The 14,749-nt window shown below is 48.5% G+C and overlaps 1 protein-coding gene across 1 annotated transcript in view; it reads right to left on the reverse strand.

Moving 5' to 3' along the window:
• The window catches only part of LOC149361212 (uncharacterized), a 46,070-nt gene extending 31,727 nt beyond the window's left edge, over window positions 1-14,343 (reverse strand). The window contains exons 1-4 of the mRNA XM_089568020.1: window positions 14,314-14,343; window positions 14,186-14,260; window positions 3,936-3,997; window positions 256-324 (exon numbers count right to left, since the gene is read on the reverse strand). Coding sequence (XP_089424146.1) covers window positions 256-324; window positions 3,936-3,997; window positions 14,186-14,260; window positions 14,314-14,343 — 236 coding nt within the window. The remainder of the gene's footprint in view (window positions 1-255; window positions 325-3,935; window positions 3,998-14,185; window positions 14,261-14,313) is intronic.
• Between the last annotated feature and the right edge of the window lie 406 nt (window positions 14,344-14,749).

Genomic DNA, 14,749 nt, shown 5'->3' on the forward strand with positions numbered 1-14,749 from the left:
AAGGTGGCCGGCATACACGTGAGACGACTATTAGCACGCTATAGAAGTATTTCAGTTCTTAAAAATGGAATTCCAGTTCTCAGGAACCTGCATCACCCGCACTCATGCACCCCTTTCTTCCCGCCCAGTTTTACGAGGTCACGCACTCATAAAGAGTGTCGTTTAGCCAATCGCTATAACATTAGGTGCTGATGTTTTCAACGTCCTAAAGCAGACTATGGAAGACGTTAAGTCCGTAGGTGCCAGGACACGTACTTATCTTCCGAGTGGGACTTCTCAGTGTCTTCGCCAGCAGTGCCTGTTGTTTTGCTTCCATCGTCACCCCTGCGAAAAGTGACGGCATACTCTTCAATATTACAGCATGGTTGAATAAAGTATAGCTAGTACAGTGTAGACAAACTAAAGAAACTGCGACGTCAAATACAATATCACGTAAGATAGAATCCTTTCAACGTTTTGGAATTCGCGAGTGCCTTGGAATGGCTTTAGTACGACATACGACACCCTCTTAACTTCCCAATGCAAACAAACACGCTAAATGCAGAGTCTGGAAAGTTTATTCGTTTCAGTGAATTACCGCCCGATGACGAAAATTATACTCTGTGTCCGTCCGGTCACAGGTCCTACGCATAAAAAGGGCTCAGTGCAATGCTCATCATTTGTTCTTAAAACGCCCAAATTCCAACTTTTGAGCTCCCTATATATCGTTACTCAGCCTGTGGCAATAAAACATCGCTCGTAGTCAGTCTAGTTCCTTGAGAAGCCGTTCCGTGTCTGTGTTGTAAGTGCTGTTTTCCATCTTCTTAAACATTCGAAATTAATCAGACGGACTTAGCTTTGTCTAATTTTCGCTGTTTGCATGCGTATTATGACGGTAGCTTAAACTCGAATGAAAGTCAGAAGTGTGCTATTTATTACATTGATCCTATACATTGATAGTCTAAGAGAACCAAAACCAAGAGAACCAATTATGAACCAAAACCAACTAGCCCAGCAGCAAGTGCCCTTATACTATATTTCTAGTACAGTGGGCCCTTCTTTTTGTGTGTCACCTTCGCGTTTCATTGATGATTGTGTCATATGTGTCGTCGCCAACACCTGTCGTGGAAGGACAGTCGCCTTTTGCACCAAGAACGACTTGGTCCCCTTTGAAGTTGGCGCTTCGTCCTGTCACCTACCTATGTGTCTTGTCTGTTTTTTGCGCCTAAAAACTATTTAGCTATGAACCAAAACCAACTAGCCCCGCAGCAAGTGCTTTTAAACACCTAATCCCAGTTGGAATGGTTCGACGTAACGTACATTGCGAGCATGGCATGTCACCCAGAATGCGGGTGGTAAGCTGCAGTCGCACGGCGAACGGCTGTGCGTGCTGAGAGGAGCTCTTTAACTATCTCGAACAAAAAGACACGGCCTCTGTCACTCAGGAGCTCCTGACGTGCGCCGTGACGGAGGAAGAAGTGGTGGAGAAAAAAAGTAAACGGCCTCACGGGCCACCGCCGCAGGAAGTGTGGCTGTCTCCACACAACGGGTTACGTGATCGACGGCGACGATTACCGATCGGTTACCGGCAGGGGTACAGGGCAGCCGGCCATTAAGGTCGATGCCAATGCAGTCGAAGAGGCGGGCAGGGCATGGTAAACGCTGCAGCGGACGGGCTGAGCGACAAGGTGATGCCTTCCGTTGCTGACAGGCTGTGCACGAGTGAAGGTAGCGTCAGAGACGTTTATACATACCACGCAGCGCTGACGAAGGCGACGGTAGGCTGACGCCAGCATGAGCACTTTGCGGGTCAGCATGGTGACGGGCACAAACTTCTGAGCGGAGATGGCGTGGAATAACAAGTAGCGATTTTCTGCCGTCACAGGTGTAGTTGTGGCGGTAAAGAAGACCGTCCCAGATGGAGAAGCGGGAAGCTTGGTGGTGGAGGGCCCGAGGATGCCAAGCCATGGGAGGGGGCGGAAGAAATGCAAGGATTGCGTCGCTGCTCGAAGGGCATGTCCGAGATGATGAGGGCGGCCAGTGTAGGGTCGGGCGCGGGAACAGTAAGTGCAGGCGACGGCACTGGCGACCGAGAGAGAGCGTCTGCGTCAGAATGCCTGCGGCCTAAGCGGTACACGACACGAAGCCGAGTGGCCCAACGGCCGAGACGTCCCGATGGATTCTTGAGCGAAGCGAGCCAGCAAAGGCATGGTAGTCTGTAACGACGTGGAAGGTGTGAGCATGCAAGTAAGGGCGGAGCTTCGTTATCACCTAGACGGTTGTCAAACACTCTTTTTTCGGTAACGGAGCAGCTGAACTCCGCTTTAATAAGAGCACGGCTGGCATAGCCGACCACGTATTCGGAAAAGCCAGGATTGCGCTGAGCGTGGATCGCACCGAGGCCGACACCGCTGGCATCGGTTTGGAGTTCCATGGGAGCATCGAGATCGTAATGACGAAGCATGGGCGGTGAAGCCAAAAGATGGCGGAGCGTGGCGAAGGCGTCGCCGTAGGCCGGTGTCCAGGAGAAGAGGTTAGTGGAGCCATTCAAGAGCTGAGTAAGGGGGGCTATGATTGTTGTCTTCCCTTCCGAAACTGTTGAACAATACTTTACCGCATATTAATCTGTAGACCCACCGCTCTGCTCTGCCTGTCTAAGAGACTGATCGTGCTTTCCAGTTCACCCTCTCAGTGACATAGCAAGGCAGTGTAATCAGAGAATCGCAGATTACTAAGGTATTCTCCATTACCTTTTATCCCCAGCCATTCCCATTTCAAGTTTCTGAATATCTTCTGTCAATAGGTTGTGATTAGCAGTGGAAAATAGTGTCTCCCTGGCTGAAAACGTTCTTGATTGAAATCATCTTACTCCCTCTATAAATGGCTGTGGTGGCTATGTTGCTGTTGTAGACATTTTTCTGTACATTTGCGTATGCCTCTTCTGCACTCGGGTTCCGTAATACCTGCATGACTGCTGAATCTACGACCGAGTGAAACGCTTTCTCGTGATCTGTGAAGGCTACGTAGGGGTTGTTTATATTTTGCGTAATATTGTTCCCAGGCTATATTCTAAATACAGAAATCCTCTACGAACCATGCGAAGGCTACCATGACTGGCAATTATCTGCTGCGCGTGGGCAGAAGGCTTTCGTGATTGACAGCGGCCAGTCGCATAACTCGGCATATGAAATTGTGTCCTCAATCGAGATTCTTTTCTGGTCTCTTAATTACCATGCATGAATTTTGGACAATAATCTGTTTTATGTGTCCATGCTCCTGTGTTTACCGTTCGCTAGACGCATAAAGATCCCTTTTGAGTGCATGTAAGCAAAAAGTAAGTGTCACAAGGCACCTGAAGTTATTGGAGTTGCTTTATAATACCATTTATAATGGTGTGCGTTTCACGAAGGTCATCGGGAAGATCTTTCTACGAAGTCAAAACTGAAAGCTCCAGTTTTAACGAAGATGTCCAAAAAATGCGTGCACAGTTCAGCTTGCAAATTCAGAGGCTGGCTGGCTGATTTTCAAAAACAAAGTATTTGAAGTCAAGGCGCCTGTTAGCTCCAGACAGCTCCGTCTAAATGTCGCCAATAAATTTGTTCAATCAGCCCGAAGAGTGAAAGCCGTAGCAGCCGCCGCGATGGCTCAGTGTTATGGTGCTCGGCTGCTGACCCGAAAGACGTGGGTTCGATACCGGCCGCTGCGGTCGCATTTCGACGGAGCCGAAATGCTGAGACCAGTTTACTGTGCGGTGTCCGTGCACGTTAGAGAAACGCAGGGGGCCGAAATCATCCGCAGTTTTCCACTACGGAGTGCCTACTATAATGATCGCTTTGGGACGCTGAGCTCAATAAAAACCAAAAACAAAAAGCTGCAGCACAGCTTGCATTCCGATTCCTTCGATATTGCTCAGTGTGTGTATATATCTTCTTAGTAGCGTAATAAAAGACACTCACGACTCTTCGGCAGTACCACTGCCCTCGTGGGAAATAGGCCTCTTCCTCATGACTAAGTCAACCTGAAAAGAACACATACACAAAAAAAACATTGATATGTCGGATTCATGCTCCACAATTGCGCGCATGTTTCAAGCTCGTGGACGCAGAGCTTGCAATCTTCGAAAAGCTTCGACATGGGTTCTCTTAGAAGAACACAAATTAAAAAGAGAATAGGTTTCAAAGGATAACGCACTTCACTTTAACGTATGTTTACTAATCGAAGCACAGTAAAACTTTGGGAAAAAGAGAACCACATGAGGCATTTTTTTGTTTTTTCCTTATATAGCGCATCTAGCCAGTACAGTACGCAGATGCTCGTGTCTATCAGATATGCTCTCTATTTTTTTTTTTTTTGCGTGAGCACATGGAACAACACGCTCAATCTAGCCCAACTTTATTATTCGTTGTGACGCTTACAGTTTGCTGAGAATACCCATTCACTCGCCAGGGAAAATGTGAAGCGCGTCTCTGTTGCTCGCAAAGGCAAGGCGAAATGCCGATACTGCGGAGACAAACGTTGTGCACTTTTCTCATTACTCTAAATATGTCACACGACCACTCGATGAAGTCCTTGCTTTGCCATTGTTTAAGAGCGTCCTCTCAATGATGAAGAAGAAAACTGCCCTTTAAAAAAATTAGCGCTTGCCTAGACAATGCCCGACCTCGGCTGCGGTAGCTCAAGGAGCCCGTCGAGAAGTTGTCAGAGGTGTTCCGGTTCTGTGAAGTAACTTCCCGCCGCTTCTAGTTTGGTAACGTCGCGTGGTATGCGACACCACGCTCGCTCAGTCACACGTGACATGCTGGTCATGACCATGCATCACGCGTCATTAATGGCGTAATCATTGTGACGCCGTCAGCGATGACGTCTTCATGCGTGACATGAGAAGGCGACATAGCCAAATGACCCGACGAGCTTCTCAAGCTCTTACATAATAGCTGTCCTAGATATAACTTCACAGCAGGAGACAAATTGACTGCAGCGCTGAAAGGGAGGAAGAACAGCGGCTTCTGGTCACCCAGGCGGTCGACATGCTCGGCCTGTAAATTGTGGCCGAATAAAGGTCTACTACTACTATTACTACTGTAGCCCACTTGTTTTCAGCCTTATGTGCTTTCGCATACAGCGCTGAAGCACCCTAACGGGAAAGAAGCGGAAACCGTTAAAATCTCAGTTCCCACTCCGCGTCACAACTACGCGTCGCACAGAGGAGGTAATGACGCGTTATGTCTGCCACTGCAGCACAAAGAAGCACTCAAGGTCTGCTCTGAAGCGAATCAAGGCATTGCCCAACGAGTTGTATTGCGATTTGACTGGATTAAATCGAATTTCGTAACAGGCACAACTTCCTTGCGATGCCCTGGTCTTCTACAAGTTTACAAGAGCGATTTGAGAGAGAGAGAGAGAGAGAAACTTTATTGTAAGAGGAATTTGAGGCACGCCTCAGGGTCCCCGCACGACGACCCCACTGCACTCAACAAGTGTTTATGTTACTAAGGTCCATAACACTGGCAGCACGGCCGGTGGCGGTGGTCTGCACGGCCGGGTCCTCCGAGCACAGCAGGGTCTCCCAGTCCTCCCTGGTCTTGAGGTTATCTAGGTCCCGCGCGGGAGGGTCCTCCGGGCAGAGGGAAAGGATGTGGAGGGAAGAGGCGAAGGGTTCTCGGCATAGGCAAAGCCGTGACGTCACCCAACTGGACCCAGCCGCCACTGCCTGCGTCTCCTCCCGTGCAGGGGCACGCGCGGAGTGCGGGCGGTACTGATGCGGGGTAAAATTTTGTCGCCTGCTATTAAATTGCATTCGGCTAAAATGAAGGTATGCGTTGAATGGATGTCGTTTCATCGTACTTTATAAAAGGATTGCTGGAAACTTTTGCAGTGTATGTTTCATAGGGCGCATGCCAGAGTGGGTAAGGAGGGTGATAGTGGGTTAGGGTAAGGGGCGAGGGGAGAGTGTGTGTCTGTAGTCTGCGCCAGGGTGTTGCGTGTTTGTTATCTATGGAGGGTGGGGCGGGGGTAGAGTTGGCTTCTGTCAGTTGTCATGTGCCTTGCGCTGTATATTCCCCACGCTTCTACAGGTGACGTAAAAAATGAAAATTGTTTTTTTGAGGAAAGGAAATGGCGCAGTAACTGTGTCACATATCTCGGCGGACACCTGAACCGCGCCGCAAGGGAAGGGATAAAGGAAGGAAACGCGGCCACCGCGGTCGGGTTCAAACCCGGGTATTCCAGCGCAGTGCTCGAGCGCCCTAACCACTGAGCCACCGCGGCGGGCATTGTGCATCTCCCTTTTTTCCCATTTTTTCATTTCTTTAGGTTTGGTTTTATGGGGTTTAACGTCCCAAAGCGACTGAGGCTATGAGAGACGCCGTAGTGAAGGGCTCCGGAAATTTCGACCACCTGGGGTTCTTTAACGTGCACTGACATCGCACAGTGCACGGGCCTCTAGAATTTCTCCTCCAAAGAAATTCCAGCCGCCGCGGCCGGGATCGAACCCGCGTCTTTCGGGTCAGCAGCCGAGCACCATAGCTACTGAGCCACCGCGGCGGCTTTCATTTCTTTCTTTCTTTAAATTAATCTAATTGCTAAAATTATTTCATTAACTCGTCATCCCTTATCACCCACCAATCGAACCGCCGCAGTGGCTCTATTGTGAGACATTCCAGCGGCTAAAGAGAGAGGGACGAAGGTAGACGAGACAAGACGAACGCCGGACTTCAACTGTTGAAGTCCGGCGTTCGTCCTGTCTCGTCTACCTTCGTCCCTGTCTTTTTGGCCGCTGGAATGTCTCACAATAGTACTGCCAACCAACTAGCCCAACTTTCTATGCTTAACGCAGTGACTCAGTGGTTACATGGCGCTCGGCGGCTGACCCGATAGACGCGGGCTCGATCCCGGCCGCGGGGGTCGAATTTTGATGGAGGCGAAATTCTAGAGGCCCGCGTACTGCGCGACGTCAGTGCACGTTAAAGATAAGTCATGTGATCCCGCTGTTGGGGAGGAAGCTACCCAGTGCGCAGTTGCGCCTCAACGGTTGAAGCAAGTCGTCTGTGTGCACTGTTGGAATTAACAGACGCATTCGCTCATACATTCGAATTATCGGGCGTTTTCTATTATTACGGGACGCGTGGGGTTGGTGTGACCGTAACGACACTTATAAATGCTCGCAGGTTCTGAATAAGCCAGTTCGATTCATTGTAGTGTGTGTGATCATGAACTGCTTACATGATCAGTTCGACAAGTACTACAAGTGTTAAAGCTCCCAATAGGCCTATGTGGCGGCATAAGCGGTGAACTTAGGGCAGCATTACTTATGTTCGAGAAATGAATATCACGCTGTAGAATTAGGAGCTCGAAGCGTGTTGCATGATTATCGCCGTTGAAGTAATATCTTAGCCTATCACAAGTGCCTTCCATCAGTGCTTGTATCTTCTTCAATAGCAAAAACTTCCTAGATGACTGCCCAGCCAGCACGCCTCGTCTATTCATTATCAGCATTAACGGACTGCGCGTTCTCCATATTCAGCAAAGGTGAGCAAATTGCAAAAACGGTGAAGGAATACGCCTTTTATTGGTTTCATGGATGTAACACCTTCCTTCAGGAAATCCTCATTCGATAAATGGAACTGCCGTTTAAAGGGAGACTGAAGCACTTTTTTTTGAAAATCCGGATGGCAGCGGCGTCCTATAGTTTTTCATGCTGTATGCTAGAATATCGCATCCAAATAAGGCAAAAACAAGCGCGAATTGCCTTTCTTAGCAGAAATATGCGGCCTGTGCCGCGGGGCACACCGCGCGGTGCGCCGCTGCCCGTGATTGGTCAACAGAGGTCGTGACGTCACTTTGAGGACTGGAGAAGCTGCCGATGCGGATCCGGCGCTGCGCTGAGTGCAGATCGCAGCTTTCCGTGGCGTTGTAAAAGCGAATATGGCGACTATTTTTTTTACTGACCTCTAAAGAAAAGGATACAACAGTTTGTTCATTCCACGTATCACCTGAAAGCTAAAAAGACACGAGCAAAAAATTCTACGCCTAGCACAAGCATATACGCTAGCATGAAAGACACGTATGCAGAACATGCGTAAAAGGTGCCAGCACAACCTCGGCTGGTATTCTCGGAAAGGAAGGGGTGCGAACAATACTCAAGTCAATTACCACCACCGGACGCCTCCTGGCTCGCCCGAAAGAGCGTCATTCTAAGAAAAAGGCCCAAAGCGCTGTGTACAAAAAATCCTATTCTCACTATCCGGCGTAATTTGCGGCAAGAAAGTATTTCAAGGAAACGATGAAGGAGCACAAAGCTGATGTCAAAATTAGCGAAGCGCAGTGGCCAAGCACTGCGAGGCATGTGACCACAGGATATTGAAGGAATCATTGGCGCTGGAAACCAAGCTAAATACGCGCACAAGGCTGCTGCTTCACTCGTGGAGTGTTCAGCAGATGCCAGAAAATATTAATCGCTGCCTCGGAAACATTCGCCCTTCCTAGATTTCCAGTTTAGGTTCAGTGAAGTAGTGGCCAACGATATGTGTGTTTAAAAGCCAAGCTAGCTGGAACTCGTTCGCTGCCACAACTTGATGAAGAAACCGACTAAGGTTGCGAGACATGGTGTTTTTTTGCAAAAACTTGGTTGGCATTCATTTCTCTGTTAAATTTGCATCCGAAATGAGAACGTCGAACGCTTTCTTTTTAATCGCTTAGATACGATTAAACGAGATGCCGCATATAAAGAGCTTCAATGCTTGCTTGCTTTGCTTTGTGCTTTGCTTTGCTTGTTTGCTTGGACACGTCGAACCGAGTATAAAATCACTAACCGAGCCTTGCTTAGCGCGCCTCAGGTGGTCTGGCCGCACCTAAGCTGAGAAGAGCAACACATGCTTGAGCCTCTATTAGGTTTCTTCAGGGGCATGTTTCTAGTTAGCATGTTTCTGCTTTTAGAAGAGGCGCTTCTTCGAAATGGTGACACGCCTCTCATGCGCGAGGAAATGAAAGGAACTGCGTCATGGTTCGGCCGCGACAGAAATCTCCAGGGATCACATTAGGGACAAGCTCTGCATGTAGCCGGTCTCACGAAAGTGCTTCGAGCAGAGTACGCTTGCTTTGGTCGGCTTGAATTCTTCGTCAAAGCAGCGAGCGCTTGCGCTGCGAGCGTATGATCTTGCGGAAAACAGTGGAAGACTACACAGTTGCGGGCGTAGTTGTTCGTGGACACGAAAGCAGAGTAGTACCTCGTGTTGAATCTGATTCTCAAGGTCGGCTGACATGCTTTGTACGTCACAACGCACGCAGTACGAAGAACAACGTATGCAGCACGAGAAACAACGCGCGCTGAAAGCTCTCTCGGGTGCGCCGAAGTATCCCCGGCTCCTCAACGTGACGTCACGTTGGCCGACATGGACGAGGTATCCCTCTCCGCTGTTCTCCTCTCCTGCGGTCGCGCAGGGAGCGGGAGATTTAAACATCGCGTTTTTAATTGGTGATTGCGCCACTGTTTTGGCCAAAATCTAAAAAATAATCTCACAGACGTGATCAGCAATGACACTACTTCAAAACCCTAAAAAATTAGCTGATTCGAAAACCGCCTCAGTATCCGCACATGTTATGGATATAGACCTCCTCCATGTTTGCAAACTAGCGAGGTGGCGCTGCAGTCGCGAACGGGCTCGCGGTAGGCAAGAGGCCAGGGAGTGGCGTCGAGTTCAGGTGGTGCAGCGCCGGTTTTCAAGGCTTGTAGGCGCGTTTTGATTTTCTGAGAATCATAACAACGGTTGATGCTTTCAACTTAGTATTCCTCGAAGTACACGGGCTCGCGTTGGCCATGTACGGCGTATTTCGAGACGGTGTGGTATGTGGTGTGGTATTATGGCTAGAAAGCGCTGCAGTTGGTTTCTACCCCAGGCATTCAATAAAATGATAAGTTTTTGACACTGAACTAGCAAGAATGATTTTACCTCGGGACAGTGCTGAGGGAAGCACTGGCGTTTTTTCGGCAGAGCCGACGTGCGCTCACCGTCTGTTGACACACGTGTCGCACAGTGCGAAAAGTGGGGACAGCGTCGATCGTGTCCCGATCTCATCTGTCTCGCGTAGCCGCTCTTTTTAGCCGTCAGATCAGGCACCACCAGGCTGACTTCTCCCCTTCTTAAACTGGTCGATTTGGTGAAAAGTTTGGATTCCTGAAATTATATTTCTTCCAGCCCTGGGTCTTCTGTTTGGTTACTAAAATTATAGCAAAATATTCAGTAGAAATTCATAAAATTTCGGTTTTTAGATCTGTGGTCGTCAAAAATTGTGAGGTAGTGGCGTTTCTGATGGTCCTGGCACGTCGCGAATCCTGCGGGTTTCCGACGACGGAGCACCACAATGGTAGTATCACTACGCAGAAGAGGGATCAGAGGTTTCGTTGATTTCAGTGCGGCATTTCTTTGACCAAAGCGAAAGCGAAGAGGCCATAAACGAGGGAAAAAAACTTAAAGGTTTGTTTTGTGATCTACCACATTTTCTGATTGGCATCACTCACCCCTTCGTAAATTTGTAACGAATGGAAATAGAATGATTTTATTTGTCGCGAACGATTCCAGAGACATTGAGGAGTGCAATAAATCTCTCGACTTTTTTTTTGCTACAGGAGCAGTAGTATGGTAGTCATTTTTAAAAGAAAGGTACTGCGAATCTAAAAGAAAGAAGTAATACCGCCATCATAGAGAATAGGGCGTTGGCAACGCGCTGGCATAAAAAATTTCCGCATTTTCTACTTAATTATTCAAGACCCGTGGTGACTTGACGAGAGTGTTAATTATAATTATCCAAGAACTTTACCAGGTATAGCTGAAAATAAAACGCATTGCTGAAATTAGCAGAGCAATTTCATATTTGCTCCAAATTTGGTTACATATCTCAAGCATCAATAAAGAAAACAGTTTTCATTGCCTCATCCCCTGTCAATCTCGCTACGTGCCTCTGTTGGTAGCCCGCCTGCGGTTGCTTCTTTCCAAACAGCCTTCGCGATCATGTACTACTTCATGAAGAAGCTTATGACACATGCATGATGCAATGAAAGTACGCTGTTCGAAGCATGCCAACGCTACCGCGCAAGATTGTCACAACTTACCAGACTTTTCTACTACAATCAAATAATTATGTCGTTCATGTTAAGAAATATTTTGAAGTATATATTAAATGCCCTAAAATGCGTCATTACACGTTCGTATAACTTCTGCACACGTTAAAACATGCTGTGCTATCAACAAAATAACGCACACCTCGGTGGAGAGTGACCCTGCCGGCGCCCGTGCACACCAGCTCAGGGTGATAAATACGTTCGCAGCTACATACATGCTTTTTCTTTTCATTGCGCAATTTTAAGCGTACCATGCGGTTGTTCAGGTGAATGAGCGCGGCAATTTCCCTGCTATGAAGTACGTTGACTGGCAGCGCCGGTCTACACCCAGACTTCGCGCTTTTACTACCGCGGCTCATTTCCTAATGCGGCATTTATTTCCGAGAAACTTATTAAAGCTAATCTTATTTTCTGTTTTATGATACTACGCGGATCCTACAGCGACGCAGCTGGTCAGTACATGCTGCTTCTGCAGTGCGCAGCCACGATATGCAGCCGCCGGTAGCTGCAGCAGCTGCGGTAGGCACGGCCAGGCGGAACCTGTTTTGCCTACCATGCGAAAGTCGCTACTGACATCAGCGCCACCGCATCTCCGTGACGCCGCGGGGTGAAGGAGGTCTATACTGTTCAACTCAGCCACTAACGGCTAAAAATAGACCACTTAGGAAGTAAGTGCATCCACCGAATAACTGCAGCGATGGTGGCACGGCTCGAGCCAGTCGGCAGGACCGTGCGATTTCTTTTTCATCCTTTTCTCAACAACTGCAACTGGAACTGCACACTAAGGCCGGTTTCGTGTTCCCATCATATAGTAATTTTTTCATCGCCGCTCCAGTGAGGATAACACCGGAGGACTGTTGACTGCGCACTGAGATGCAGTTTTGGCTTCATGGCGCTATACGACTTTCGTGTCTATCACGCGTATTTCAGGAAGTATGTCACAGGAAAGCAAAACGTCCTAATGGACCCTTTGGCGTGCGTTCGAAGTGCCACATATATTTGCGTCTTTGTAACACTGCAACTGTGTTGCGCTTCACGATAACCGTGGTATACCAACGCTCAGGAACTGAGAAACCCTAAAACCGTAATAGACCACGGAAGTGAAAAAATTCGCGCTTACCTAATGGCGATCGCAGTGATGAATTGTTATCTTCTTCCTTGTCTGGCGCGAGCAGCAAAGTGCTCGCGGACTGCACTAGAGCTTGTTTGCAGGTGGCGAGAATGGCACGGTTATCAATCAACCGCCACTGCCAGGCCTAAGGAGGTATGCGTCACGTTCTGAGGCCACTTTCAGGTTACGCCTTCAGTTATCTTTCGCAGGATATACATGACCTTGATCCTGAAAACAGTGAGGAATTACAGGTAATTCTTTGTGGCTTATCGGAGATGAGATGAAGCAAAACCGCGATGCAGATTTCGCTGTCAACGGTTCTACCCAACAACGCAGAAGCAGCTACAAAGCTGCTCTAATTTAAGCGAGCGACTCTCCTTTGCAGAGGCCTCGTCATATTGCGAAACGAAACGTAATCCAGGTGCCACCTAATGATTCCCTGGTGTGACACAAAATAGGAGTTCAGCAGAGACAACGACGAAGTATTCTGCCCAATTTTCTATGTAACTTTTTCTTAAATGCATAAGTTAATGAACATGAGCTTCATCGATTTGTGCACGAAGCACAGTAAAAGGACTCACTCTTTTCACTCTAGAGACCTGGACCTATATGTTTCCTTCCGCCCATATGTCCACATAAGAAGAAATGAGATCTCGCCAAGGGACTCCATTGAAGGACAGACCGAAACGATCGGAGTTCTGCGTTCGCATATGCCGGTGCCGATGGCCTTAGGGGTCTCCCTTATCGCTGAAGACTGCGGCGATCCCCGGAAGGGTAGGCTGCTGACTTTGAAGCTCCTTTTTAGGTGATTTCAAAGAAAAGACAGCCGTTGTGCATGCGTCTTCACAGCGACAGGACGGACAGTGGTGGCACTAGAAGGAGACACCATGACAGTTCTCCTGATGCTGAAAACTTTGCCAAAACAAGGTCTTGGCAAGCACGTTGGTGCATACAGAAACAAGCAGAATCCCAACAGCCACCTGTGCCACCTGTGTAGTCTGGCAGCCTAGGGGGACGCGTTTTTTTACCTAAGGCGACCAGGAACCGTCGGTGATTGCTGACACAGTGGCTTCTTGAGAACGACTTATAAACTCCGCCAACCAATTCGGCTGGACGCAATACTCTGCCTAATAAGCAACAATGAAGCCTGCCGTGTCAACGACATCCCCCGGAGTTGTGTAATTTCTGGCAGGCAGTCCGCCATTTGTCTTTTACGCAATTCTTGAAAACCGCAACACTCGCGCAGGGCAAGTGCCATTGGAAATCCGTCAAAGAGTATACTCTATATACTACCGCGTGGCCGCAGCTTTTCACTAAGTGCGAAACAATAGACACGTTCTGAGCAGCCTCCCAAGTTGGTTGATTCTTCTAAACCAGATTTCTGTTCCCAGCGCCCAAACAGCTCCCGAAACTCTCCTGCTTTTTCACGGGATTTCCTGTAAGTGTTTTTTCGATTTATGTTCAATTTTTTTCAATTCTTTCGATGTTTTAGATTTTTGCTGTAACCCTTGTGTAGTCGCCCTGCAGCCCGAACCATTCGTCTAATAGCGTGATGCTCTTTGTATCAGGGCAGTGGTTATCAGCCCTGTTTCATGACTGACGCGTTCTTTGCTTTATTCTATGTTTTGTGTTGCTCGTTGTTCTTTGATTGACCTTTTGTTCAGTATCTTTTCTCTGTTCGCTCCCCCCTTATGTAATACCTCAACCCTTAAGGGCCCTAAAGGGATAATAAATGATGATGATGAAGATGTGGTTGCGCGGAGAAGGAGAGGGGAGGCATAGAATATTGGGCAGGAATGCATGACATTGCTCCTGGTTAAAATAAAATAAACGAACAAAACCCACTGAAGAGCTCCACGTGCCAGCGAGGGAGCTCACTGAGGGCTGCGATATAATTAGCGAGTAGCTTGGACAGGCCTATTAGTTCAACGTTAAAAAGCATCGGCGAAAGCACGGAGCCCTGGGGTGACACCCCTCACCTGCATCACAGCACTTATGCTGACGACCTCACACTTTGGATCGCGCACGGCAGTGACGGCCAGATAGGAGAGACTCTGCAGACCGCAATCAAACGGATTGCAGATTACCTCATAACAGTTGGCCTCACCTGGTCGGCGACAGAGTGAGAGTATATCATTATCCCACCCCCGGGACAACGCCCTCCAAAGATACATACTGAGATCAACCTCCAGGTGCAAGGCAACCCGATCCCTCGTACAGATCACATCAGGATCTTTGGCTTACACCTACAGGCCAACGGTAGCAACAACACCACGCTCCAACGCATCGACCAGTCGGTGGTACAGTTCGGACGCCTCATTAAACATGTTTCCAACAAGCATAACGGTATGCGAGAGTCCAACCTCCTGCTCCTCGTTCAAGCCTTCATCTGCTCCCGCATCACCTACTCTGCACCCTACCTACGTCTGACTCGTGCCGAAAGCGAACGGCTAGAGGCGTCACTCCGAAAAGCGTACAAGACGGCCCTGGGTCTTCCCATGTCCACAGCTACTTATAAGCTCATGGCTCTCGGAATCTCCAAT

The sequence above is a fragment of the Amblyomma mixtum genome, chromosome 2 (assembly GCF_055824585.1).
Source record: "Amblyomma mixtum isolate Tamu chromosome 2, ASM5582458v1, whole genome shotgun sequence".
NCBI lineage: Eukaryota > Metazoa > Arthropoda > Arachnida > Ixodida > Ixodidae > Amblyomma > Amblyomma mixtum.